We start from the raw sequence: 27,862 nt of genomic DNA, 5'->3' as shown, positions 1-27,862 counted from the left end.
CTTCTCAGTCGCCGTCTCTAAAATTCCTACAGTGTTTTTGAAGCACAAACCTCATTTACTAACTCCTGCTCAAATCAGTTAAACTTAGATACAACATACAGGGAATAAAAAGGAGGGAGAAAGTAATGAGAGTGATATAACAACTATTACAGTGCACACCACATAGCGTAATGTGATCCCTGATTTGGCCTCTTGACATTCCCGTAATATAAATAACAAGAGATTACCGAGGCATAGGCGAGGATCTAGATAAGAGGAAACGCATTACAAGTGACTACTTTTGGAGGATATGGACATTAACACAACAGTAATTCTTGGTACAGACATAGAGTTTTTTATCCTCAAAGCTCCTTATACAAACTTTAAGATATCAATAAAGAAGAGAGTAAAAATCAGATCGTGCACAAAGTTACCTTCTATACATGTAAGAAGTTCAGCAATTAAAATAGATTAAGAGGCACAATGATTGGGCAATACACTTGGCCTTCTGGGCAGTAATTAGAGAGTAATAATCTATCATTCATTCTCTCTGTCCTTAAAGGGTAGGTGAGCTCTCCTTCCCCCGCTCCCTGATTCATGACTCTTCATTGTATATCCCACAATACATAACATTTTCTACCCTTCATATACTGATATCGGATGTGAACTCTCCAAACAGTAACAATGACAGGCACAGAGTTCTCCAACTTCCCCTACTACCTCTCAACAGTGTCTTTGTTATTGGTACTATTATTTCTCACTGGGCTGATTTAACCTCCCTTTTAAAATCCTATTAATGTTAATCACAATGAATTCACCATACTCCTGCTGCAACTTCCTTGGGCTTTCAGAGATCTAGCTGAAAACAGACCACATACAGTCTGGGTTTTGGAGAGGAAATAGTGGAAAAGTTGGTCATTCACCACCACCCTTTCCACTAATGCAAAAAGTGATCCTAATATTTGGGCCATAATTCACTTATGTGAGTTTCATTAGCTGGGCTTCTGGAACACAGTTATCTCTAGCTCTTTCTGAGCCAGCCATCCCTGCCAGCTCCAATGCATCCACTAATGAGAAAGCCATTTAAATGTTAGACAAATGCATAATTCTTGATATTATATATTACAGACCTTGTTTATTTACTGGCCGTTATAATCCCCTCTTGCTTATTTCATATTAGCACATTCTGTTTCTTCTTTTCACATGCTTTTACTCTTGCTCTGGTTCTTTAAACAATTGCAAAGGGGGAGGGATCCCCATGCTCATGAAAACTCCACTTTGCAGATGAGAGATCTGCTGGGTCCTACTGTCTCTCTCTTTCCAGCAATTTAATATCTCCCAGGCTCAGGTTTGCTTTTCTCTCTCATGCCTGTGCAACACGGACAGCTGCGCCTATCCTCAGCAGTCTCGACTGAAGAACAGTAATTCACATCCTCTTATTATTGCCATGAGGAATACACACAGGTTCTTTCTCTTTGTAGTGGTTTCTTTTTCTTTTAACGGTGAGTGTCTTTTTGGAGAGTTTGTAGAACAATTGTGGCATTCAGGGAGGAGGAGGGAGCAATGGGGTTATTGATTTCAAAATGCCTCTAACTTCCAGGGGGATAGTTTACAGTCTGTAGAAAGATGCATTAAATCTGTTATTTTAGTGTTGTTTTTATCTTGTGTGGTATTAATGAAACCAGGATATAGCAATGGTAACCTGGATTTAACATAACTCAATAAAAGCCAAAGTCAGTAAGAAACTATGATCACGGAAGAATATTGCTATAGACGCTGTCTGGATCATCTGTGATAGTGATGGGGATGTGTTTAGAGTGACTGAATAGTAAGGAGAGAAGCGTGGCTTAAAATAATGTATCCCACACCTGATTCTACAATTACAAGGCAAATATTTCCTTATGCTTTCTGATTTGTTTTTTTTCCAAAGTTCTTGTTACCTAAGTACTTGATTAACAGTATTTAAATATTGTTTCAATTAAGTTTATGTAAATATATGTTAACGCAGTCAATCTTATACTAAGAACATTTAGTATAGCCTACCAGTATTTTTATGTACAGAAATTAACCAGCACACAGCCATACACAAAAATCAGGCAAGAGCATTAGTTTAGTGGTGATGGTAGATATGAAAGTCTGCTTCCCAAATGACTAACCTTCCCTTATGATCATTGTTATTTCTGCACCCAGCATTTTCTTACTTTATTCATAAAATGTAGTTTTTAAAAAAAACTGTTTTGAAACATAATATTTGAAGCAAAGAATCCTGTGGCACCTTATAGACTAACAGACGTTTTGCAGCATGAGCTTTCGTGGGTGAATACCCACTTCTTCGGATGCAAGACTTGCATCCGAAGAAGTGGGTATTCACCCACGAAAGCTCATGCTGCAAAACGTCTGTTAGTCTATAAGGTGCCACAGGATTCTTTGCTGCTTTTACAGAACCAGACTAACACGGCTACCCCTCTGATACATAATATTTGAAGAGTGAGGCCTAGTTTAGATTTAACAAAAAAAGAAATTAAGACAAGCTTTGATCCCTGTAAATATTTGCTATTGCATTGCATTAATTTTTTATTGGAAATTAAAACAAACTTTAAAACGAGGCTCCAGTAGATGCTACTCTGTATTGGAACAACCAGCATTAATACTATACCACACTATAATGCAGCATATTGCAACGGCAATGGATTTTACATAAATAAATAATTTTACATAGAGTATTTTGAGAAGTAATAACAATATCAGTAAATAATGTACGAGGAGACAATGGAACATTATTATTTCTCGTCCCTGACAGTAGGAGAGAATCTGGCAAGTTACCATGGTCCATTTAGTCATTTTGCAGGGGGAAGGAAAGAAAAACAAAAGAAGTTACTCTACACATGGAACAACATGCCATTTCTAAACATGACTCAACATTTGTTAAAAGGTCTTAAAAGTCAGGAAAACAAAGGAAATGTGATTTATGTTTAGTTTTGCAGTTTAGAAGGTGTTCAAAGGGCACTCAGCTGTAGCTGCCAACTTTACTCCTTACTTCATTCTGTGGAAATCGATCCAACACGTTTGTTGTCATGTTCTCAAAGTGACCAGCTGTTGAAGGTGGTGAGTAGCTATTTCAATCTAATTTTGCATTATTAATTAATTACTCGATTGTGTAAAAGAGAAACTTTACACTGATGCTTTAATAAAACGTATGATTTTGTTTCTTTTAGTATGAAATGCAAAATATCATGGAAGGAATTTGTCGTAGTAAATGAGCTGTGGGAAACAACGTTGCAGCTGAAAGGTATACTGTAAATTACATACCAGTTTGGGTTTTCTTTCATTGTACCATAGCATGTCCACTGCTGTTATGTCAATTTACACCAGCTGCGGATCTGGCCCTAGTTGTTTTTCCCATTTCTGTTTTCAGTATGTGAAAAAAATATGTCCATCTCCTAATTAGAGCTGCTTGATTATTCTTGTTACAATCATTTCTCCAAAAGCATCTGTCTACTCAAATGCAACATTTTTGTTGGTTACTGCCATTTGGAAAACATTTTGTCAAGTAAAGAAGCACTTAAAAAAAACTAGCTTTGAAATACATTGCCACTGACATTGTGAAATATATAGGACCTTGTCCACTTAGCTACTTTGTTTTCATTAGGCACCATCTAATTAATATGTAGTTTGGCAAACAGAAAGTAGATTATAAAAACAGCTCAGCAACAAAAATAATTTTTAGACACTATTTGCAGACATAGTTTGATCCTGGAATCTTTAAGTCAATGCACTGGTGACATCTAGTGGCATCCTATCTGTGCATCTGAATGATGATGAATTGTCATTTAAAGCTAGACGTGAACGGATAATTCAGAAGAATAATTTATTCATAAAGTTCCTTCTCGTTACCTTGCTTGTGACTTGCCCAGGAACAGCTGATAGTTTCTTAAATGTACTCATTATTTGAAAATATTTGCGTAAGAATTTCTCAAAATAATTCTTAGCCTGTAACTTATTTGTGAACAATTCATTGCAAATATTTGATATTCCAAATATGAGCTGTTCTGGTTGGACTCAAGACCCATGGGACGTTTTGGTTTCCCACTTGGAAGCAGATGAGGTTTTTAGAATCAGATTTCCAATGGAGAATACTCATGAACACAAATTCAAAATTCACCTTTTGAAAATATTCTGCAGTATTCATTTACCATTGGCCATTTGAACAGATATTGCAGGGAGTAAACTCATTTGCTAGAATAATCTCAGATGGCTGTAAACACTAATATCGTGAATTAACAAAGATATAAGCACTGAAATTTGTTAGCAGAGGTCACTCAGCTCCATTTAATTCATACCAAACTGCACTCCATTTCTATCTGGCTTTCTTATGCAAAGAAGCTAGAGCACTGGGTTTGTTGCTGAGACTATTTATACATTGAAATTACCTCACTGATTTTAATATATTCTCTTTGTGTTTAAACAGAAATACTCTTTTCAACCACAAGACATCACCTCTAATAAACACACAATTAAAATTAATCACTCTGGGTCTGTAGTATTTCTCACTTTCTTCACTATATAGATATTTTTACTCTATGTTAGTGAGAAGATATAATAGAAAAGAAAAGAAAGCAAGCCCAGAGTTCAGCATGGATCAGCACAATTCTATCTTGTTAGGCCTTTGATGAGACAGATTTGGATTTAGAAATGCCACAGCTAGTATGAATATGGTATTAAAATCTCATATGGTACTCTGGTTTTTGACCGAAAACAGAACAAAAACAGCCACTCACAAGCATTGGTCTGAAAAACTTTTCAAATAGTTTGGAACATTTTTGTGGACTCTGTTCTGATGTGCAGAGCTACAGTTATCTTATTTTTTCTGGTGGTTCATCTCATAAGAACCATTATGGGAGAAAAAACACAGGTTTCAAGATATTCTAACTGAAGATTGTCTAAAATCCATGCTCACAGAAAGGCTTGTGAGAAGGGAGTGATCAGGGGTGTTATATCTGAATAGTGATTTCAAATGTGGACATTACAATTCTCTTTCTGGAGCCTACGAGGAAATAACAAAAGTTGCAACATAAAACATCCACTTTGTACAGTATTCTGGTGCAATCCTGCACCACTGACATCAATGGGAGAAGGTCATCTGGCACAAAGAGACAGCCTCCACTGTAACATATTAGAGTTGCTTGGATTCATAGGAAATAGAACAGCCTCACTATAATCTATCCATGCTGCCCTGCTGCTTCTGATGGACCAAAAGCCCACAGTCTTTATGGCTGATGCTAATACACATGTTAACATCGGTAGGTTAGTGTATTTCAAGAATAGAGCCCTGGGTTCAAGCCATGACTGTTCAAAATAAATATGGCAGTCTTCTCCTACCATGTATCCACCACACAACTGATAGCCTTTGCTCAAGAGAGGCCCTGGACAGAGGCAGCAAGGGTGCCTGTAGGTCAGGTGAGATGCTGATTCAGCAAAAAACTCAAATTCATGCTTAGTTTAAATATGCACTTAAATCCCACTGATGTATTTGAACTGAATTTCACCAACTTCATAGAATATAGAAAAAGAAAAGCTAGCTAAGTGCTTTGTGACTCTCAAATGAGTCTTGGGATGGAAAAAGCTGAATGGTGCCACTGAAAGAACTTCCCTTTCTGAACTTGTAGTAACCCCCTTGGTTTTCTGTCTCATTACAAAACCTCACTGAGTGGCAATTCTTTGGGTTAGATCCTCAGCAGCTCCAGAGCAGAGGATGAGGAGAGGGAGCAAGGTGGCTTAAAGCCACTCATGTGCTTACCAATTGCTGGGGCAGCTAGGGACCAGTCTGGCCCTCGTGTAGCTTAGAGCAGTCTCAATTACACTGGCTGAGGATCGGCACTCTAGCCACATATTCTGAGCCCACCCCCTACACCAGCTGGCAGTCTGAGGGGGCTGATGCAAAGGCAGCTATTTCAGAGAAATTTCAGCTGCCAGTTTAGTGCAGCTTTACAGCTCTGTTGTAGTGTCAGAGAAGCTCAGGGGCCTTACTGAAGGGCAGAATCTGGCCTTTTATGTCCATAACATATTAGAAAAAACACCAAACACAACATTTGCATAACAGAAAAATTACCCTGAAAGCATCCCTGCTGTGAAATTAATCACAGTACAATAAACCTGGTGGAATTTTTCACTGCAGGGCTTTGTGACTATCAGCAGTTAGGAACAGGCAGCTATTAATAATGAGAAAAGGAGGCAAACTGAACAAACTTTTTGACATTCAAAAGAAGAAAATGATACTTTTCTGTACCATTCCCAAGCTGGAGCATGAGCTAGGGGTTAGAGTTGACAGGGGAAGAGTAGGTGGGAGGAGTGTCAAGGATCCTGCGCCTAATTCCAGATAGTATGTTGGCTTTTGTTCTGTTACTGACTCTCTTTGACCTTGAGTGTGTCATTTCAGTGTAATTCTCACTGAAATCAATGGGAGTTTCACTCAACTGAAACGTGCTGTAGAAAGGCTAGGTATGATCATCATCTTCTTCATTAACTTTATTATTCTGTGTCTACCCAGAGAGCAGTCAATTGCCAGAATATGTAACTCAGCCCTAGGGAAGAGAAACACCAGTGGTACCGGCCCATCACTTCCACAAGAAGAAAGGAGAGAATTGTGGTTTGTTGCCAAAGAGGTGATGTTATATGTAATAGTTCATTAACAGTAATGAACAAGAAAAACGGCTTTACTATTGCATGTTATAATGTGAGTTCCTTAAGAACAGCAGTGGAACATCAAGGCTCTTCTGGATGAGAACAAATCACACTCTTTCCCTACCCATTTGAAGCTGTCCCAGCATGCACTGGAGTAATGGATGAAAGGGCAGCATGCTACTGATTTTGATGTATGTTTTCAGTTTTCCATTTTGGTGAAATAGTATAGGGCTTACATTTGTTACTGTTGCTGCTGTGACTGCGTCTAAAGAGACAGACACAGGAATGAACTGCTAACTCGGCTTTTTACCATCTGCATTAGATAATAAGGTCTTGTGAAACATTTTGAATGACTGTTACTCTTATCATATACATTTTTGTAGAAATGGATACCATGACATACAAAGTAATAACTCAACAGTAAATAAAAATCTTTTCCCACCTGGCTGCTACTTGTCTGGAAGTTCTTGACCTGAGCAATTCAGTCTGAATTATTTTGATCACTTTTGGTAACTGATCACATGGTTGTCTCTTGTTATGACAGTATTTTCAGAGCTGGAGAGCTACAGAACACACACTGAGTGGTCATTGCAACAGACATCATCTCAAAGTGGCACTTCTAGTTCATAAAGTAAGCAAGATGTTAAATGACAAGCAGAGCTGTTTCTAAAGGGTAGGGGAAATCTCCACTTTTTTTCAATGATCTTGAAGATCCTATGCAGTATATTGCATCTGCCTCGAATTCAGGTCTAAGCTGGTTCTCCTAACCAAATGGACATGTTCAAAAGTGTTCTTATATGGCATTCCTAGTTCAGGCATACTGTGAGCCCAATATAAAGATTAATAAATTGTCCACATTGTTAACACGCTGCAGGTGGATACTCAAGTTGGCTCTTGAACACCCCATCACCCGATTGTAGTGACTACCATGTCAAATCCATGACCTATATGTGAGCCCTAACTTACGTACCCACATGTCCCAAACTGTCCTCTCACTTACAATGGTACATCTTCAATGTGGTAGCAACAACATAAATGTGAAGATAATTTGGCATCTTGTCTTTTTATCACTATTACACCTTTAAATCACCAGAGGCTACACAGATCACCAAAGGAGGTATAATTTCTTTTTCTTAGGGCTCTGTGGAAAAAAAATCCTACTTGATGAAGACACCAACTTTTCACTGAATTTTTAGAGAGTGAAAATTATAGTGCCTGTATGAAACACCTTGTTGCTGTCAATACCATTGACTGTTGGGAATTCCAATGCTTGAGACTGCAATGTCATCTTAGGCAGTCCGCTGGCATCATACACCACTCTACCAACCCCATCTGGGTCTTGGTGACCCACCAGACTGGCAAAGTAGGATCTGAGGCATGGAAAGAACACTGCCCTAGAAGACTCATGGCTTACCAGAGATTTTTCCTCTTTGGGTCAATGCCAATCAGGTTGGATCTGAATAATTTTTTTTTAACTGGCAAAAAGAATGTTGTGAGCATATGATGTTGACATTTCTGCAGTTTTTGCTTTTGTAAAATTTCACAAATCTCTCTCTTTTCACAGTGGAAAATATGCAAAGCAAATACTTGGCATTTTGCTTAGCTTCATCTTTTCAAACACAGGCACTGATCACTGATTGTTCTATATCTCATCTTCTCCCATGGAAACATCAGTAAACTAATTAAAGGTGTGAGGTTAAGCTAGTGAGTGTGCACCATGGACATATTTGCAGAGAAAGAGATAGTGTACATTTCTGTCATGCATTGTGTAAATTTGCTACGCTATCAATGCCTTGCTAGATGATGGTTCTTAAGGGAATGAGCAACGCTAATTCCCTCAACCTCTCCTGAAAGCTTTAATAGATCCTACTCTTAGGGGTACGTCTACACTATGGGATTATTCCAATTTTACATAAACCGGTTTAGTAAAACAGATTATATAAAATCGAGTGCACGCGGCCACACTAAGCACATTAATTCGGTGGTGTGCGTCCACGGTCCGAGGCTAGCATCGATTTCTGGAGCGTTGCACTGTGGGTAGCTATTCCGTAGCTATCCCATAGTTCCCACAGTCTCCTCCGCCCCTTGGAATTCTGGGTTGAGATCCCAGTGCCTGATGGGGCAAAAATCATTGTCGCGGGTGGTTCTGGGTATATGTCGTCAGTCACTCCTTCCTCTGGGAAAGCAACGGCAGACAATCATTTCGCGCCCTTTTTCCCTGGATTGCCCTGGCAGATGCCATAGCATGGCAACCATGGAGCCTGTTTTGCCTTTTGTCACTGTCACTGTATGTGTATTAGATGCCGCTGACAGAGGCGATTCAGCAGCGCTACACAGCAGCATTCATTTGCTTCTGCATGATAGCAGAGACGGTTATCAACCGTTCTGTACCATCTGCTTCCATTGTAAATTGACAATGAGATGATGGTTACCAGTCCTTCTATACTGTACTCTCTGCTGCTATCATGGGTGCCCCTGGCTGAGGTCAGCCAGGGGCGCAAAAGACAAAAATGGGAATGACTCCACGAGTCAATCCCTCCTTTATGGTATCTAAAAATAGAATCAGTCCTGCCTAGAGTATGAGGCAAGTGTACTAGAGAACCAGTGTATCAGAGAACCAGAAAGCACAGCTGCTCCATGTCAGATCCCGTAGAAATGATGAGCTGCATGCCATTCACAGGGGTTGCCCCTGCAACAACCCCACCTGTTGCTTCCCTCCTCCCCCAGCCTTCCTGGGCTACCGTTGCAGTGTCCCCCCATTTGTGTGATGAAGTAATAAAGAATGCAGGAATAAGAAACAGCGACTTGTTAGTGATATAAAATGAGGGGAAGGCAGCCTCCAGCTGCTATGATAGTCCAGACAGGACATTAAGCAGTGTGGGGGAGAGGAGCCCAGCATCCCGCTGCTATGATAGTCCAGGCAGAACAGAATCTTTTCTTTACACATGAAGGGTGGGGGCTGATGGAGCTCAGCCCCTTGTTGCTATGATGAAGACGGTTACCAGCCATTCTGTACCATCTACTGGGAAGTAGTAGCACTCATGGGCTGATGATGAGGATGGATACCAGTCCTTCTGTACTGCACCATCTGCCACAAGGCTGATGATGACGATGGATATCAGTCATATTGTACCATCAGCCACCGAGGAGGGGGGGCGAGGATGCTACAGTTCAGTGCCGCAGCATCGCGTCTACCAGCAGCATTCAGTACACATAGGGTGACATTTAAAAGAGTCAAGAGATGATTTTTTTCCCTTTTCCTTCTGGGGGTGGGGCTGGGGGGTAAATTGACGAGCTATGCCCTGAACCACCCCGGACAATGTGTTTGACCCTACAGGCATTGGGAGCTCAGCCAAGAATGCAAATGCTTTTCGGAGACTGCAGGAACTGTGGGATAGTTTGAGTCCTCAGTCCCCCCTCCCTCCCTCCATGAGCATCCATTTGATTCTTTGGCTTTCCGTTACGCTTGTCACGCAGCAGTGTGCTGAGTCCCTGCTGTGGCCTCTGTCTGGAGATTTTTTAAAAATGCTTTGGAATTTCGTCTTCTGTAACGGAGCTCTGATAGAACAGATTTGTCTGCCCATACAGCGATCACATCCGTACGGTCCATGCTGGAGCTCTTTTTGGATTTGGGACTGCATCGCCACCCGTGCTGATTGGAGCTCCACGCTGGGCAAACAGGAAATGATATTCAAAAGTTCGCTGGTCTTTTCCTGTCTACCTGGCCACTGCATCCGAGTTCAGATTGCTGTCCAGAGCGGTCACAGTGGTGCACTGTGGGATACCGCCCGGAGGTATCCCGTCGATTTGCGGCCACACTAACCCTAATCCGATATGGTAATACCGATATTAGCGCTACTTCTCTCGTTGGGGAGGAGTACAGAAACCGGTTTAAAGAGCCCTTTATATTGATATAATGGGCCTCTTAGTGTGGACAGGGGCGGCGTTAAATCGGTTTAACACTCCTAAAATCGGTTTAAACGCATAGTGTAGACCAGGCCTTAGATGTGAAAGTGTTTGGTTGACTATAGCCTACATTTTCCTCATTTAAATCAGAAGCAGAAATGCTGAAAGGCTCTTCTTGTAGCATTTCTAACCTTGGTATAATCCAAAAGTACCAGGATTCTCAAGAGAGAGCCTGTTCTTAAGAGATTTTAGCCCAATTCTAGGTCAAATTAAGCAACTCTTCAGATATAAGCAACTCAACCACTTAGAAGATTATTGGATACAAGCTTTCTGATGTCTGGTCCTCTTTGGGTCTTACTGACATGCTACAGTGTATTGAACATGCTACCCTAATGTATTATAAATGTGAAATATTTGTAATGCTTAATGGTTTTTACTGCATATAACTGCTTTGCAATGCCTATGTTTTTAGAAATATTGGGAATGTGGGTGAAGAGGGTGTAAGTGGGAGAAATATTACCCAGGGTCAGATTATCTCCCCCCTCCCCAGATTTTTGGGGGATAGAGTTACTTGCTTATTTGGAAGGGGAGAACATATTTACATTACTGATATTTCTATCCCCTGGACCAGAATGTCTCCTCATTCACACCAGTATAAATTCCATTTACGTCAGTCAGTGGAGTCACACCAGTTCAACAGAGTTACTCTACATTTACCACTGTAACTAGGAAAATAATCTAGCCCTTATATAAATTGCCTGCTTCCAGTATAGGATGTGTATCCCTATGGGAAGCTGCTGGTGTCTATAACAGCAACAGTGTTGATCTGTTAGGCCCAAATTCTGCTCAGAGTTATCCCACTGAAGTCAATGGAGTTTCTCCAGATTTACACTTGTGTAACTAAAAGCAGAATTTGCCTCTTAATCTATTATGTTGTCAACAGTAGTTTGCAGAGGACAACACTGGGAGCTTAGAGAACATAAGCAAGAGCCTAATAACAGATTTCATTATCTCTGGGGTTGTGCCATAGACTATGTCAACTAACAGAAAACGTTCTGGGTTGCTGGATAATCTGGAATCCCTAGGATGTTATATTTTACAGTCACTTAAATAATTGGTCACCTAGAATTTTAAAGTGTTAATATTATGGCTACTCCATAGCTCAGTTTTTGTTTCCAAGTGTCAGAAGGCCTAAGTCTAGAACAGTGCTTTTGGTTCTGCTATACTTCAGCAAAATAGTCTAGAACCAGAAATACACAGTGCTCTTTAATCATTTGAAAACCTTTCTATAGTTTATCCCCAGACTCTTCCCTATACATAGCACACTCTTTTCCTACCATACATGTGCCTGGGATTCCTCCTTCATCTGCTAGGACAGTTAAAGGGAAGATTTTAAAGTCACAAATGGGATTGGAGATCTGTCTTCTGTGTCTTCAAAAATGTCTTCCTAAAACATGAAAAAGGACTTCCAATTTCTATTTCACACCCTGCCACAGAGAGTACCTATTGGTTTGGTGCTGCACTGATGAAGAAACAGTTTCCAGTTTTAACATGAAAAGCAAAGGAGTAAATTCTCCCTTGATTTATGCCTTGTCCAACAAAGCTGACTTCAGTAGAGCAGAATTTGTCCCAAAGGGCTTTCATAATAAACCCAGATCTTTCTGTTTCACATTCAGTTAGAGTCTTTCAAAAATCCAGAGCTTTTCTTATTTCATTTGAATGAGGATTCTGTGCTGCAATGCTCGCTTCATAATGTAATCTCTTCTTCATTCTGGGATCTTGTTCTGTGCTGTTTTACAGGAAGCGACGCGTCAGATGCTGAGGAGAAGCTAATGAACCACCTACTGAGCCCTGCCAGGTATAATAAGTTAATTCGCCCTGCTGTCAACTCCTCGCAGTTGGTATCTATAGAACTGCAGGTTTCCCTGGCACAGCTAATCAGTGTGGTAAGTTTGAATAAGATGTGTCTTTTCGTTCATTACTATTTGTACAGAAGAGGTAGCTCACTCTGTATGTGACAGATTGTATTAGCATGACTGTCTCTCTATGTCTCTGTTGTTATATGGTTTATATAATCGTAAGTGACATGGGCAGATACATGTTTTATTATCTATTTGTCTATCAGGCAATATTCAGAATGTGTAAGTATAACCTTTATTCAAGCAAAAGGAGATCTATTTACTCCCAAACTATAAAATCCTGAAAAAATACAGAGACAGATCCTTAGCTGACACAATCTGGCATAGTTTCATCAACTTTAATAGAGCTACACCAATTTACATCAGATGAGGCTCTCCTCCATAATGTATATAATGATAAATTATCTTTTCCTGAGTACAGTGAAAAAATGTGGTATGATCTGAGAACAGAAGTGAGGGCCAGGAACTCCTGTCCAAGAGCTCTGAATCTCTGTGGGATCTAGACCAAATCACTTAGGAAAGGACTTACCCAATCCCTATTTAGGACAGCAGTTAGATATATGCTTAACTTTTGCATGAGCTTTAGTCCTATTAATTTAAATGGAGCTCAAGCACATTCTTAAAATTAAATATGTGCCTATGATGGTCCTCACTCAGGGGTTGGTTGGTCAGGTAGTGTCACCTAGTGGTCAGGGCTAAGGCCCATGACCTGCAGAGGGGTTGTTTGTAGGGGAGCCTGGGCCCTCCCACTCCACTGGGCTCTGACCTAAGGCCCTTTGAGGGCTATCAGTGATCTGACAGCGGAGGCTGCTTAAGGCTCCCCTCCCTGGGCCACTTCCTGTCTCCCCCCCACGACTGTCCCAAGTCACCGTCTGGGATAAGGCGGCATGAAGGCTGCCAGTTCACCACAAAGCACCTTCTGGTGGTGGCATGCAGCATGGTATCTCTCTTCCTCGGGTGGCAACTGCCTTCTCCCATGGTATGGCCCACCCTCCTGGGCCAGCTCAGTCCAAAGGGCTTTCCCTGCTGGGGTAGGCCAAACAAAAAAACTAAGGGAATTACCAAAGTCCAGAGCTCATATGAGGGGGAAAGTGAAATGCTTCCCTCTCAGGCTGTCTCTGTGGCAGGTCCTCCCTTCCCTCAGGGAGGGACCTTTGGGCAGCTATCACAGGGCTGGTCCACACTAAGAAGGGGGGTCGAACTAGGGTACGCAAATTCAGCTACGTGAATAACGTAGCTGAATTTGAAGTACCCTAGTTCAACCTACTCACCCGTCCAGATGCGGCGGGGTCGAACTCCGCGGCTCCCCCGTCGACTCCACCACCGCCGTTTGCAGTGGTGGAGTACCGGAGTCGACCGCGGCGCTTCCGGAGTTCGAACTATCGCGTCTAGATCAGACGCGATAGTTCGAACTCCGTGAAGTCGAACTCACCGCGTCGACGGGGAAGGTAAGTGTAAACCTACCCTTAGGGAGAAATTTCTGCCTTCCTTGTGCTCTCTGCTGAAGAGTCTGCTCTCTTTCTTGGTCTGCCCAAATTAGCTGATCCCCAGCCTTTTAATTGTTCCTCCAGTTGGAGCATACCCTACAGGTGAGGCAGGGTAGGGCTGTCTAGGTCCAAAGTAGGACCTTAACCCCTTGTTGCCCAGGTGGGGTTTGTACACAATACCTAAGAGCTGTTCTAGGGCGGGATGCTGTACCAATAAAGGCAATGGAGGTTTTGTTATTGACTGCAGTGGGAAGAGCATCTGGCCCATAAATAGGGATGATGTCTTGAATTCTGCCTCAGTCTCCCGAGCTGTAAAATGGGGATAGGAGTGACCTGATGAACTAGTGATTAATTATAAGGTACTCTGAAGTTGGAAAGTGACATATTTCTAATTTTGATATAAGAGAGGAAGGGGAAAGACACCGATGGAAGTGACAGGAAGCTGCATGAATGGATATGCTTGAATATACGGAATTCCTTACCCAACAGATATTGTAATATAAACAAAGGGATTATAGGTCCAATGTTCCCCTCTGCTAGGAGATTCCATCTGGACATATTGAGAGATTTCCCTTCCAGAGTGTCCCCATGGTCCTCCCACAAAGAATAAAGGGTGCAGACTCACAGAATAGGGGGGAGCATGGTCTGCAAACCCCACAGAACCCAGGAGCAATAGGGTAAACAGTAAGTGCATAGATCCCAGCCCATCATTTGGGTTAGGCAGCTCCTCCAGAGCCTTCCTCCCACATGGTGGCAAGAATTGATTAGGCACAGCATTGCCATTTGATCAACTCCAACCACTTCTTCTATAGGGACAGATGCTTCCTAAGAGAGTAAATGGTGCTTTTTAGGAGCATTAGCTCCATCTTCAGGGATTTCCTAGCAGAAGTCCTCCAGAATCTTTCCCTCCCGTCTTTGGAGGCCCAGCCATGCCAGGGAGCCTTCCACACGCTCGATCAGAGAGAAGATATGTGCAGCAAAGCCACTGCCCCCTCCCTGTCATCCAAGCTGTGCCAGAGACACACATGCCCACATCTGCTCACAGGGAGGGGAACTCCAGACCCAGAAAGCTTATACATACTATATTGCTAATGATATAACTCTTAAGTGTGGAAGGAATCCTATCCAAAGGCTCTTCCTTGTCCTTCATGCAGTAAGATATCTGCTCTAAATTTGCCAAAGTGCCTACACTTGGTGATATTTAGCCCAGATGCAGACTTCCACCTTCTTGACACAGCTTGCTGTACTATTGGAGAGACTCTCAACAACTGCCTCTGCAGCTTGTATAAAGACACAAGGCTTTTCACAACTTCTGGAACAACTTACCCTCTGCCCCCCGATCACTTTGGTGTCTCTATTGTCTCATGACCAATCTGGTTCTCTCTTCCACCCAGTATATCTGAACGGCCGGGTGCAAATGCAATAAGGCCATACTATGGTTCTGTGTAGGAGTAAAGCAGTGTGTTTTCCTTTTATCAGACACTGTGGTGATGAGCATGGTATCAATGCACAGACAGATAAAATTAGCTACCTTGAACACTCCACAGATATTTATTCCTAGAGCTCAGGATAAGGTAAACCACAAGTATTTGTGAAGTATCCAGACCTGACCATACAAACATGTTATCTAATGCAAATGAATTGGCAATCATTTACCTAACATTAAAAAACATTAGTGCGGACAAACTCTTAGGCGATATCTACACTAGAAAAAGAAGTTTTTAACACCTTAGATAACATGTTAAGATCTTAGGGAAGAGAAGGCAAGCTGTAGTTTCCTGGACTACTTCACAAGTTAAATTGTATTGTCTACATAAGATCTTAACACATTAGTTAACATATGTTAAAAACACCCTTTCCTAGTGTAGACACAGTCTTAGGATACAGCTACTCAGTAAATTACAGTGCAATTGTACAGTATACCTGCTCTAGCTCTAATTTAACTAGCTCCCATACCAATAGCAGTGAAGACACAGTGGCATGGACCCCAGCATATGCTAACAACCTGAGTACATACCCAGGGTCAGCAGCAGGCATATACTGAGGTGGCTAGCCCATGCCATCAAGTTTTCACTGCCATCATTACCCATGCTATCAAGATTAAATCTAGTTTGGGTATGCCTACCTACCCCACAATTATACCTTAATTTGCACTGTAGACATACCCTATGGGGAGCAGAGTGCAGGGAGCCTGAAATGTACAGTAACTCCTCACTTAACGTTGTAGTTATGTTCCTGGAAAATGCGACTTTAAGTGAAACGATGTTAAGCGAATCCAATTTCCCCATAAGAATTAATGTAAATAGAGGGGGTTAGGTTCCAGGGCAGCTTCCCCTACTCTGCAAGCACCAGAGTATGCTCCCTAATTGATCAGCAACAACAACAAAACAACGTTAAGCGGGACGACTTTAAGAGAGGTGTTACTGTACTATTGCTCATGCATAGCCTCCACTCACATTGTCACAGTAACACAACAACCCTACAACCCTGCTTCCTATCCTGAAAGGATTTCCAGGATCCAGGCCCATACAGGGCCTCACATGATTTAATCCAGAGCATCTTTATGATAAAACTTCCTGTAAAATGAGAGATCAAGAGTCTCACTGACCAACTAGTATGGCATCGGACGAATAATGAAGGAAGGAATGGATTTATTGAATCCAACTGAGTCCCAAGCAGAACAGACAATAAAATAAACAGAAGACCAGGAACGAAAATAAAAACAAATAATAATCTAGCTATTACTTATAAGTATTCTATTTACCTAACATTGTTAATTTGAAGAGACAGACTCAATTTCTAGAGATAAATATGACATTGAGATTAGTGAGACCAGGCTAACCCAGGACAATCGCTGGGAACTTAAAGGCAGTTAGCAATATTGCTAAGGGACAATACTGAGTCTTAACTGATTTAGTTTATCTTTGTATTTTTGGCCCTTTTCTCTGGTGTCTCTTATCTGAAAAGCCACTCCAGCTCCACTTTCTGCTGTTGCCCTGCAGGTCTGCAGCAACATCTAAGGACAGCTCGATTACCTTTTTGTCCTTATCTTCCATCCAAATTGCTTTTATGCTGGCTGCCAAGCTACTTAATTTAAAGGGCCCCTTTGTGTTTACTGCCAACTAACAAGAAAAACAGAGTCAATGAGATTTGGTCAATTTAGTTGCCAGGTAGCGACTCACCTATTTCTAGAGAGTATGTACCCATGAATTTAATGCTGGGGAAAGGTGCAGAATTGAGGAGACTTCTGTTTATCCACAGAATGGGTAGAGCATAAGAAGCAGCAGAGGAGGCTTCCACTAATGAGCCTCTTCCCACAGCTAGAGTAATCACCTCTACAGACAAGAAACCAGATAGGTCTCCATATCCATTCAGTCTTTGACATCTTGTTGAGACTTCCTACTAGGGTACACATTAGAATCATAGAATATCAGGTTGGAAGGGACCTCAGGAGGTCATCTAGTCCAACCCCATGCTCAAAGCAGGACCAATCCCCGACTAAATCATCCCAGCCAGGGCTTTGTCAAGCCTGACCTTAAAAACCTCTAAGGAAGGAGATTCCACCACCTCCCTAGGTAACCCATTCCAGTGCTTCACCACCCTCCTAGTGAAAAAGCTTTTCCTAATATCCAACCTAAACCTCCCCCACTGCAACTTGAGACCACTACTCCTTGTTCTGTCATCTGGTACCACTGAGAACAGTCTAGATCCATCCTCTTTGGAACCCCCTTTCAGGTAGTTGAAAGCAGCTATCAAATCCCCCATCATTCTTCAGCTATCAAATCCCCCATCATTCTTCTCTTCTGCAGACTAAATAAGACCAGTTCCCTCAGCCTCTCCTCATAAGTCATGTGCTCCAGCCCCCAACCATTTTTGTAGCCCTCCACTGGACTCTTTCCAGTTTTTCCACATCCTTCTTGTAGTGTGGGGCCCAAAACTGGACACAGTACTCCAGATGAGGCCTCACCGATGCCGAATAGAGGGGAATGATCACGTCCCTTGATCTGCTGGCAATGCTCCTACTTATACAGCCCAAAATGCTGTTAGCCTTCTTGGCAACAAGGGCACACTGTTGACTCATATCCAGCTTCTCGTCCACTATAACCCCTAGGTCCTTTTCTGCTAAGGTTACCAGATGTCCCGATTTTTGGGTCTTTCTTAGATAGGCTCCTATTACCTCCCACCCTCGTCCCAATTTTTCACATTTGCTGTCTGGTCACCCTATTTTCTGCAGAACTGCTGCCTAACCACTCAGTCCCTAGTCTGTAGCAGTGCATGGGATTCTTCCATCCTAAGTGCAGGATTCTGCACTTGTCCTTGTTGAACCTCATCAGATTTCCTTTGGCCCAATCCTCTAATTTGTCTAGGTCCCTTTGTATCCTATCCCTACCCTCCAGCGTATCTACCACTCCTCCCAGTTTAGTGTCATCTGCAAACTTGCTGAGGGTGCAATCCACACCATCCTCCAGATCCTTAATGAAGATATTGAACAAAACCGGCCCCAGGACTGACACTTGGGGAACTCCGCTTGATACCGGCTGCCAACTAGACATGGAGCCATTGATCACTACCCGCTGAGCCCAATGATCTAGCCAGCTTTCTATCCACCTTATCTTCCATTTCTCCAGCCCATACTTCTTTAACTTGCCGGCAAGAATACTGTGGGAGACGGTATCAAAAGCTTTGTTAAAGACAAGGAATAACAGGTCCACTGTTTTCCCCTCATCCACAGAGCCAGTTATCTTGTCATAGAAGGCAATTAGATTAGTCAGCCATGACTTGCCCTTGGTGAATCCATGCTGACTGTTTCTGATCACTTTCCTCTCCTCTAAGTGCTTCAGAATTGATTCCTTGAGGACCTGCTCCATGATTTTTCCAGGGACTGAGGTGAGGCTGATTGGCCTGTAGTTCCCCGGATCCTTCTTCTTCTCTTTTTTAAAGATGGGCACTACATTAGCTTTTTTCCAGTCATCTGGGACCTCCCCCAATCGCCATGAGTTTTCAAAGATGGGTCAGAAATAGGAGGGAGCGTGAGCTATAATGGCAGAGAGAAAGGAGGGTCAGGGCAAAACTGGGAGGCAAGATCAAACCAGTATCTTAGATGCGAGAAGTATGGGCAATAAGCAGGAAGAACTGGAAGTGCTAATAAATAAATACAACTATGACATTATTGGCATAACCAAAACTTGGTGGGATAATACACGATTGGAATGTTGGTGTGGATGGATACAGCTTGCTCAGGAAGGATAGACAGGGGAAAAAGGGAGGAGGTGTTGCCTTATGTATTAAAAATGTACACACTTGGACTGAGGTGGAGATGGACATAGGAGACAGAGGTGTTGAGAGTCTCTGGGTTAGGCTAAAAGGGGTAAAAAAACCAAGGGTGATGACATGCTAGGAGTCTACTACAGGCCACCTAACCAGGTGGAAGAGGTGGATGAGGCTTTTTTTAAACAACTAACAAAATCATCCAAAGCCCAAGATTTCGTGGTGATGGGGGACTTCAACTATCCAGATATATGTTGGGGAAATAACACAGTGGGGCACAGACTATCCAATAAGTTCTTGGACTGCATTGCAGACAACTTTTTATTTCAGAAGGTTGAAAAAGCTACGGGGGGGGGGAGCTGTTCTAGATTTGATTGTAATAAATGGGGAGGAACTTGTTGAGAATTTGAAAGTGGAAGGCAGCTTGGGTGAAAGTGATCATGAAATCATAGAATTCACAATTCTAAGGAAGGGTAGAAGGGAATACAGCAAAATAGAGACAATGGACTTCAGGAAGGTAGATTTTGCTAAGCTCGGAGAGCTGATAGGTAAGGTCCCATGGGAATCAAAACTGAGGGGAAAAACAACTGAGGAGAGTTGGAAGTTTTTCAAAGTGACACTATTAAGGGCCCAAAAGCAAGCTTTTCCGCTAGGTAGGAAAGATAGAAAATGTAGCAAAAGACTACCTTGGCTTAACCGCGAGATCCTGCATTATCTAAAAAATAAAAAGGAGTATAAAAATGGAAACTAGGACAAATTACAAAGGATGAATATAGGCAAACAACACAGGAATGCAGGGGAAAGATTAGAAAGGCAAAGGCACAAAATGAGCTCAAACTAGCCACAGTAATAAAGGGAAACAAGATGACTTTTTATCAATACATTAGAAGCAAGAGGAAGACCAAGGACAGGGTAGGCCCACTGCTCAGTGAGGAGGGAGAAACAGTAACAGGAAACTTGGAAATGGCAGAGATGCTTAATGACTTCTTTGTTTCGGTCTTCACAGAGAAGTCTGAAGGAATGCCTAACACAGTGAATGCTAATGGGAAAGGGGTAGGTTTAGAAGATAAAATAAAAAAGGAACAGGTAAAAATCACTTAGAAAAGTTAGATGCCTGCAAGTCACCAAGGCCTGATGAAATGCATCCTAGAATACTCAAGGAGCTAATAGAGGCGGTATCTGAGCCTCTAGCTATTATCTTTAGAAAATCATGGGAGACAGGAGAGATTCCAGAAGACTGGAAAAGGGCAAATATAGTGCCCAGCTATAAAAAGGGAAATAAAAACAACCCAGGAAACTACAGACCAATTAGTTTAACTTCCGTGCCAAGGAAGATAATGGAGCAAGTGGTTAAGGAAATCATCTGCAAACACTTGCAAGGCGGAAAGGTGATAGAGAATAGCCAGCATGGATTTATAAAGAACAAATCATGTCAAACCTATCTGATAGCTTTCTTTGATAGGATAACGAGTCTTGTGGATAAGGGAGAGGTGGTGGATGTGGTATACCTAGACTTTAGTAAGACATCTGATACCGTCTCACATGATATTCTTATCAATAAACTAGGCAAATACAACTTAGATGGGGCTACTATAAGGTGGGTACATAACTGGCTAGATAACCATACTCAGAGAAAAAAGAACAGGAGTACTTGTGGCACCTTAGAGACTAACACATTTATTTGAGCATAAGCTTTTGTGGGCTACAGCCCACTTCATCGGATACTCAGAGAGTAGTTATAAACGGTTCCCAATCCTGCTGGAAAGGTATAACAAGTGGGGTTCTGCAGGGGTCTGTTATGGGACCGGCTCTGTTCAATATCTTCATCAATGACTTAGATATTGGCATAGAAAGTATTCTTATTAAGTTTGCAGACGATACCAAACTGGGAGGGATTGCAACTGCTTTGGAGGATAGGGTCATAATTCGAAATGATCTGGACAAATTGGAGAAATGGTCTGAGGTAAACAGGATGAAGTTTAATAAAGACAAATGCAAAGTGCTCCACTTAGGAAGGAACAATCAGTTTCACACATACAGAATGGGAAGAGACTGTCCTAGGAAGGAGTATGGCAGAAAGGGATCTAGGGCTTATAGTGGACCACAAGCTAAATATGAGTCAACAGTGTGATGCTGTTGCAAAAAAGCAAACGTGATTCTGGGATGCATTAATAGGTGTGTTGTGAGCAAGACACGAGAAGTCATTCTTCTGCTCTACTCTGCGCTGGTTAGGCCTCAACTGGAGTATTGTGTCCAGTTCTGGGCACCGCACTTCAAGAAAGATGTGGAGAAATTGGAGAGGGTCCAGAGAAGAGCAGCAAGAATGATTAAAGGTCTAGAGAACATGACCTATGATGGAAGGCTGAAAGAATTGGGTTTGTTTAGTTTGGAAAAGAGAAGACTGAGAGGGGACAGGATAGCAGTTTTCAGGTATCTAAAAGGGTGTCAATAAGGAGGAGGGAGAAAACTTGTTCATCTTAACCCCTAAGGATAGAACAAGAAGCAATGGGCTTAAACTGCAGCAAGGGAGGTTTAGGTTGGACATTAGGAAAAAGTTCCTAACTGTCAGGGTGGTTAAACACTGGAATAAATTGCCTAGGGAGGTTGTGGAATCTCCATCTCTGGAGATATTTAAGAGTAGGTTAGATAAATGTCTATCAGGGATGGTCTAGACAGTATTTGGACCTGCCATGAGGGCAGGGGACTGGACTCAATGACCTCTCAAAGTCCCTTCCAGTCCTAGAATCTATGAATCTATGAATAAGATAATGGCCAATCGCTCTGCAATCACATCCACCAATTCCTTTAGCACCCTCAGATGCAGTGCATCCGGCCCCATGGACTTGTGCTCGTCCGGCTTTTCTAAATAGTCATGGACGACTTCTTTCACCACAGAGGGCTGGTCATCTCCTCCCCATACTGTGCTGCCCTGTGCAGTAGTCTGGGAGCTGACCTTGTTCATGAAGACAGAGGCAAAAAAGCATTGAGTACATTAGCTTTTTCCACATCCTCGGTCACTAGGTTGCCTCCCTCAGTAAGGGACCCACACTTTCCTTGACCTTCTTCTTGTTGCTAACATACCTGAAGAAACCCTTCTTGTTACTCTTAACATGTGAGTTATGTTGGCTTTTTGTGATGTGTCCACCAGGAACTGGACTGAGACCATCTACCACTTCACAGCAGAGGATGTGGGGGAGATCCTCACACCCAAGCCATTATTTTTAGGTGACAAATCTGAGGAACTGTCCCAGACTGAGGTGTCAATACAAGACATTTTGGAACAAACTGATAAATTAAACAGTAATAAGTCGCTAGGACCTGATGGTGTTCACCCAAGAGTTTCTGAAGGAACTCACATATGAAGTCACAGAACTACTTATTGTGGTATGTAAACTAATCACTTAAATCAGCTTCCACACCAGATGACTGGAAGATAGCTAATGTAATGCCTATTTTTAAAAAAGGCTCCTGAGGTGAATCCTGGCAATTACAGGCTGGTAAGCCTAACTACGGTACCAGGCAAATTGTTTGAAAGTACAGTAAAGAAAAAAATTATTATATGCACAGATAAACATGATATGTTGGGGAAGAGTCAACATGGCTTTACTAAATAGAAATTATGCCTCACCAATCTATCAGAATTTTTTGGAGAAGTCAACAAGCATGTAGACAAGAGTGATCCAATCTATATAGAGTAACTTTGACTTTCAGAAAGCCTTCAACAAGGTCACTCACCAAAGGTTTTTAAGCAAACTAAGGCAGTCATGGGATAAGAGGGAAGATCATTCCATGGCTCAATAACTGGTTAAAAAGATAGGAAACAAAGTGGTAGGAATAAATGGTCAGTTTTCACAAAGGAAAGAGGTAAATAGCAGGGTTCCACAAGGATCTGTACTGGGACCTGTGCTGTTCAACATATTCATAAGTGATCTGGAAAAGGGAGTGAACAGTGCGTGGCAAAATTTGCAGACGATATAAAATTAACTTGACAGTTTAAGTCCAAAGCAGACTGCAAAGGGATCTCACTAAATTGACTGGGCAAAAAAAGGCAGATGAAATTCTGTGTTGATAAATGCAAAGTAATGCATATTGGAAAAAATAATCCCAACCATACATACAAAATGATGGGGTCTAATTTAGCTGTTACCACTCAAGAAAGAGATCTTGGAGTCATCGTAGATAGTTTCTCTGAAAACTTTCACTCAATAGGCAGCAGCAGTCAAAAAAGCTAACAATGTTAGGAACCATTAGGAAAGAGATAGATAATAAAACAGGAAAATATCACACCTTGAATAATTTTGTGGCAGTTCTGGTCACCCCATCTTTAAAAAGATACATTAGAATTGGAAAAGGCGCAGAGAATGGCAACAAAAAATGATTTATGGGTGTGGAACAACTTCCATACAAGAGATTAAAAAGACTAGGGGTCACCTGATTAAATTAATAAACGACGGTTTAAACAAACAAGAGGAAGTAATTCACACAACCCACATTCAACCTGTGGAACTCATTGCCATGGGATGTTGCATAGGCCAAGTATAACTGGGTTAAAAAAGAATTACATAAATTAATGGAGACTGGTCCATCAATGACTATTAGCCAAGATGATCATGAAACCCCATGCTCTGGGTGTTTCCTAAACTTCCAACTGGCAGAAGCTGGGACTGGATGGATTACTCTAAATTGCTCTATTTTGTTTCATTCCCTCTGAAGCATTTTGGCACTGGCAATTGTCGAGAGATAGGATACTGGACTAGGTGGATTATTGGTCTGACTCAGTATCGCCATTCTTATGTAATAATTTTAGATAGAACACTGAGTGACCATCAGATGTTAACAGCTTCTTGCAGTCATTATTTACCTGGTCTAGATGTGAATCAGTAACCCAGTAGTGAAAGGGTCTATTACCCATTACCAGTCTCCCAAGACATCAAGCCTCTTGGAATAGTCGAGGGAGGAGTTTTACTACTGTTTATTGTTTGGAATACCCCTTCAACAGTTTGAAAATAGAATCTCTTCAATGGCGTGATGGATTTTTAAAATAAATATATTTAGAATCTGAATACATCTCGCCATTTTCATGTACAACAATATTTGGGGTCTCAGCTATTTGACAGTGTCCTCTCTCTGCTAGCCTCACTCAGACATTAGTAACTGTTACAGGTCACTCTGCTTTACACTCCTTTGTTCTTCTCTCAGCTTTATTGTTTTTCATCATCCATGTCATTAAGTCTGCTGCTGCTCTTGGATCAGTGGTAGAATTATTTACATTGTTGAATCAACACAAAACTGCAGTGAGAATAAACCTTAGTTCTATTGCTGGGATCATTCTGTTTCTATGGTAATGTCAAAGCTGGTGTGGCTTTCAGAATCTCTGCTTTGATAGAAATCTTTCTTTATAATTTATCTATCCTCATTTTATTTACCACTCCACTCATTTATGTCATCTGTAAATTTTATCTGCAATGACTTTATATTTTCTTCCAAATCATCGTAGGGCCAAGAACAGATCCCCCTGAAATCCCACTAGAAACATCCCCACAGAATCAGAATTCCCTATTTACAATTAGTTTTGGCAATCTATCAGTTAACCAGTTTTTAATCCATTTAATATGGGCCTCATTGATTCTGCATATTGCTAGGATCGCTATTTATTTTTATCAGAATGACATGTGGGACTAAGTCAAATGCCTTGCAGAATTTTAAGTATATTACGTCAACAATTATTTTTATCAACCAAACATGTAATCTCATCAAAAAAATCTATGTCAAGTTTGCTTGACAAGACCTATTACCCATAAAATCATGTTGATTGACATTAATTTTGCTACCATCCATTAATTCTGTACTGACTGAGTTCTATATCCGCCTTTCTATGATTTTGCCTAGGATCATTTTCAGGCTAACTGACCTGCACTCATCCAGGTCATCCCATTTATCCTTTTCAAATATTGGTACAGCATTAGCTTTTCTCCAGTCCTCTGGAACTTTCTCAGTAGTCCAAGATTTGTTAAAAATCAACAGTAGTCCGTTCAGAGAGCTCCTCGCCAATTCTTTTAATACTCCTAGGTGCAGGTCATCCAGTTCAGAGTGGATGAGAGCCCCCACCTGTACTAGCCCCAATAGTGGTATAATCCAAAATAACAATTCCATTGGCCTGATTAATAGAAAAAGATTGTCAGAAGACTATTACTCTACCCATTACTTGTTCTTGGGGTTTTAAAACAGCTTCTTAAATCTGCACATACCCAAGTCCATCTTAGTTAATAGTTATAATGAATAACAGAATTGCATGAAATACTGTACCATGTCATATTTTATGTGATTATTAATATAGTCAGAATTGTGCAATTTTAGTGATAGACCAGTAGACACAGAAAGATTTCTAATGTTTATAAAAGGTAAGATTTTACATTATATGCAAATGGTTTTTAGGCAGCCAGGAGTTTGAGTGTATTCCTGAAAGATTAATGAATAAAATCCTAATAATAGGACTAACTTTATACAGTATAGATTTATAAATGTTTTTTTCCCCTTCTTTAGAATGAACGTGAACAGATCATGACCACAAATGTCTGGCTAAACCAGGTAACCATCCCGTTGCGGAATCGCTAGTGCTCATGTATCAACACATTTGCCTAATTCTTGTTAGTCCAGTATGACTTGACTGACACAAAAATAACTTACATCACCGAATTGTACAATTCTTTCTCTAGGAATGGACTGAACCTATCGTTATTTGGCTTGGCAGCCCTCTGACTATGAAAGGCTATATAAATAAGCTGAGAATCCCTTTCCTAAGCACATCTGGCTGCCAGACATTGTGCTTTACAATAAGTAAGCATCTTGGATACTGAGAAGCAAGAAAATGTTGCAAAGAATTTTAAAACAAGAAACAAAAATCCTATTGATTTTAGCCAAGGAAAAAAAAACCCCAAATCTTTTTCTTTTGCAAGGGAAAATAAGCTTACAGTAAGCTTAGAATATTATTTAAATGAATAATATTGTATACTTCCACAGTGAAAAAATCTCTCCAAGGAAAAAGTGGTAGATCCCTGGTTTTCAAATCCCTTCTCATCAGGAAGAGGGGGAACTAGAACCCAGTTGTCTCGTGCTGCCCACATCCAGGGTGGATTACCCTAACCATTTTGGGCTAAAGGTTATAAGGGTGGTCTTTCCTCCGTTATCCTCCCAGCTGTTTTGTGTGGAATTAGGTGGCCCTCCTGAGACCCCACAATATCGGATCAGGTCTTGCACTCAATTTAGGTGCCAGAACATGTCTTCCTCCCGACTTCATGGATCACTAAGCACAAGATAGGCAGCTCCCGCTGGCAGCCCAGACTTAAGAACCTCTCTCTGAGAGCAAAGCAGAGGCATAGGACACACTAACCATCCCTCTGTTAAAACAGCATCTCCCCAGTGCCTAAGTATAGGTTGGCTTCCCACCTAGCATGCTGGCTTTTTGTGTGATTGTATTCGTAAGGAACACCTCTCTCAGTCGGCCCCATATCATTTGTATAAGAAGTGGGCAGGTGCCTAACTCAGGTTTTGTGGGTCACAAGTGTTTGTTTCCCTGTATTTTCTAGAACACCTAACACGTTCTGCGTTGTGATGCTTGAGGGTCACATCCCTAGAGTCCTTTGTAGATCCAGCCAGGCCGATAGAACTAGCAATGAAGAGATAAAATGAACAAGGTAAAGAGTTTCTATGTTGCTCAGTTACCAGATGACTGGCAATGGATTAAAGAGCCCTTAACACATTTCTATGCCCTGCTAATTTGTAATTGCCACCAAGCTGTCACGTGATATCAAACATGCTTGCCTCTGGTGACTGTTAATTACCTACATAAAATTGGCTTTTGATGTTCCTCAGTTGACTTTCTATTCTCTGAGTTGTCAGACTGGCACCTTTAAACTGTAACCCAAGAAACCCTTTTTAAAAAGGAGAATTTCTATAAAATTTATTTAATTATATATATACTCTGCACATCAGTACTTCGGTGTCACATGCCATGTAAATATGTGCAGAATTTATTTGTTGTTTATTTGTTTCTACACTTTACGTTAGAAGAAAAATTTTAATACTTTCACAGCTCTTTATTAGCAGTAAATAATTACTTATGCCTATTTTCTAAAAATTATGGCATATAATTTCTGCTTTGGTAAGAAGGTTCAACTCAATATGAAAGTCAATGGAGCTTTTAACATCAAGTGGTGAATCTGATCTGATTTTTTTGCTCAAGACAGATTGCCTCTAAATTATATATTCCCCCCCTTATTTTTCTTTAATAAAAATGAAAATGAACAATATAGAAAAGTACAGTAGTTCAGTACAATTTCTCTCTTACTATATTTTCTCTTATCTAACTTTAAAAACTGACTAACCCAATTTTAAATAAAATGACTGTCCTACTCAAAGGATTTATTCATTTTTGTTAATTTACAGAGAAATAAAGTGATGAATAGTTACTCCTTTTCTAGTCTCAACCAATCACCGTGACCTTCAATAACAGGATCAGTTAAGTTTATCAACAGATACTTATTTGGGAAATAGCGCTGCTATGAGTGAATGACAAATCTAAGCAAAATAAACCTGAGAATCATTTTAACAGCCTTTTCCATT

The 27,862-nt window shown here is 41.1% G+C and overlaps 1 protein-coding gene across 1 annotated transcript; it reads left to right on the top strand.

The window, feature by feature from the left end:
* Positions 1–1,154: 1,154 nt before the first annotated feature.
* On the top strand, positions 1,155–26,077 carry LOC123356997 (neuronal acetylcholine receptor subunit beta-4-like; the record flags this gene model as incomplete). The annotated part of the gene is made up of 4 exons (XM_045000259.1): positions 1,155–1,481; positions 12,367–12,512; positions 25,784–25,828; positions 25,957–26,077. Coding segments are annotated over exons 1-4 (367 nt in total), but the record flags the coding sequence as incomplete, so codon positions are not given.
* Between the last annotated feature and the right edge of the window lie 1,785 nt (positions 26,078–27,862).

Source organism: Mauremys mutica, unplaced genomic scaffold (assembly GCF_020497125.1).
Source record: "Mauremys mutica isolate MM-2020 ecotype Southern unplaced genomic scaffold, ASM2049712v1 000175F_np12_obj, whole genome shotgun sequence".
Taxonomy (NCBI): Eukaryota; Metazoa; Chordata; order Testudines; family Geoemydidae; genus Mauremys; species Mauremys mutica.
The sequence above is the reverse complement of the archived record's forward strand: the minus strand, read 5'-3'. Positions and strand labels throughout refer to the sequence as shown.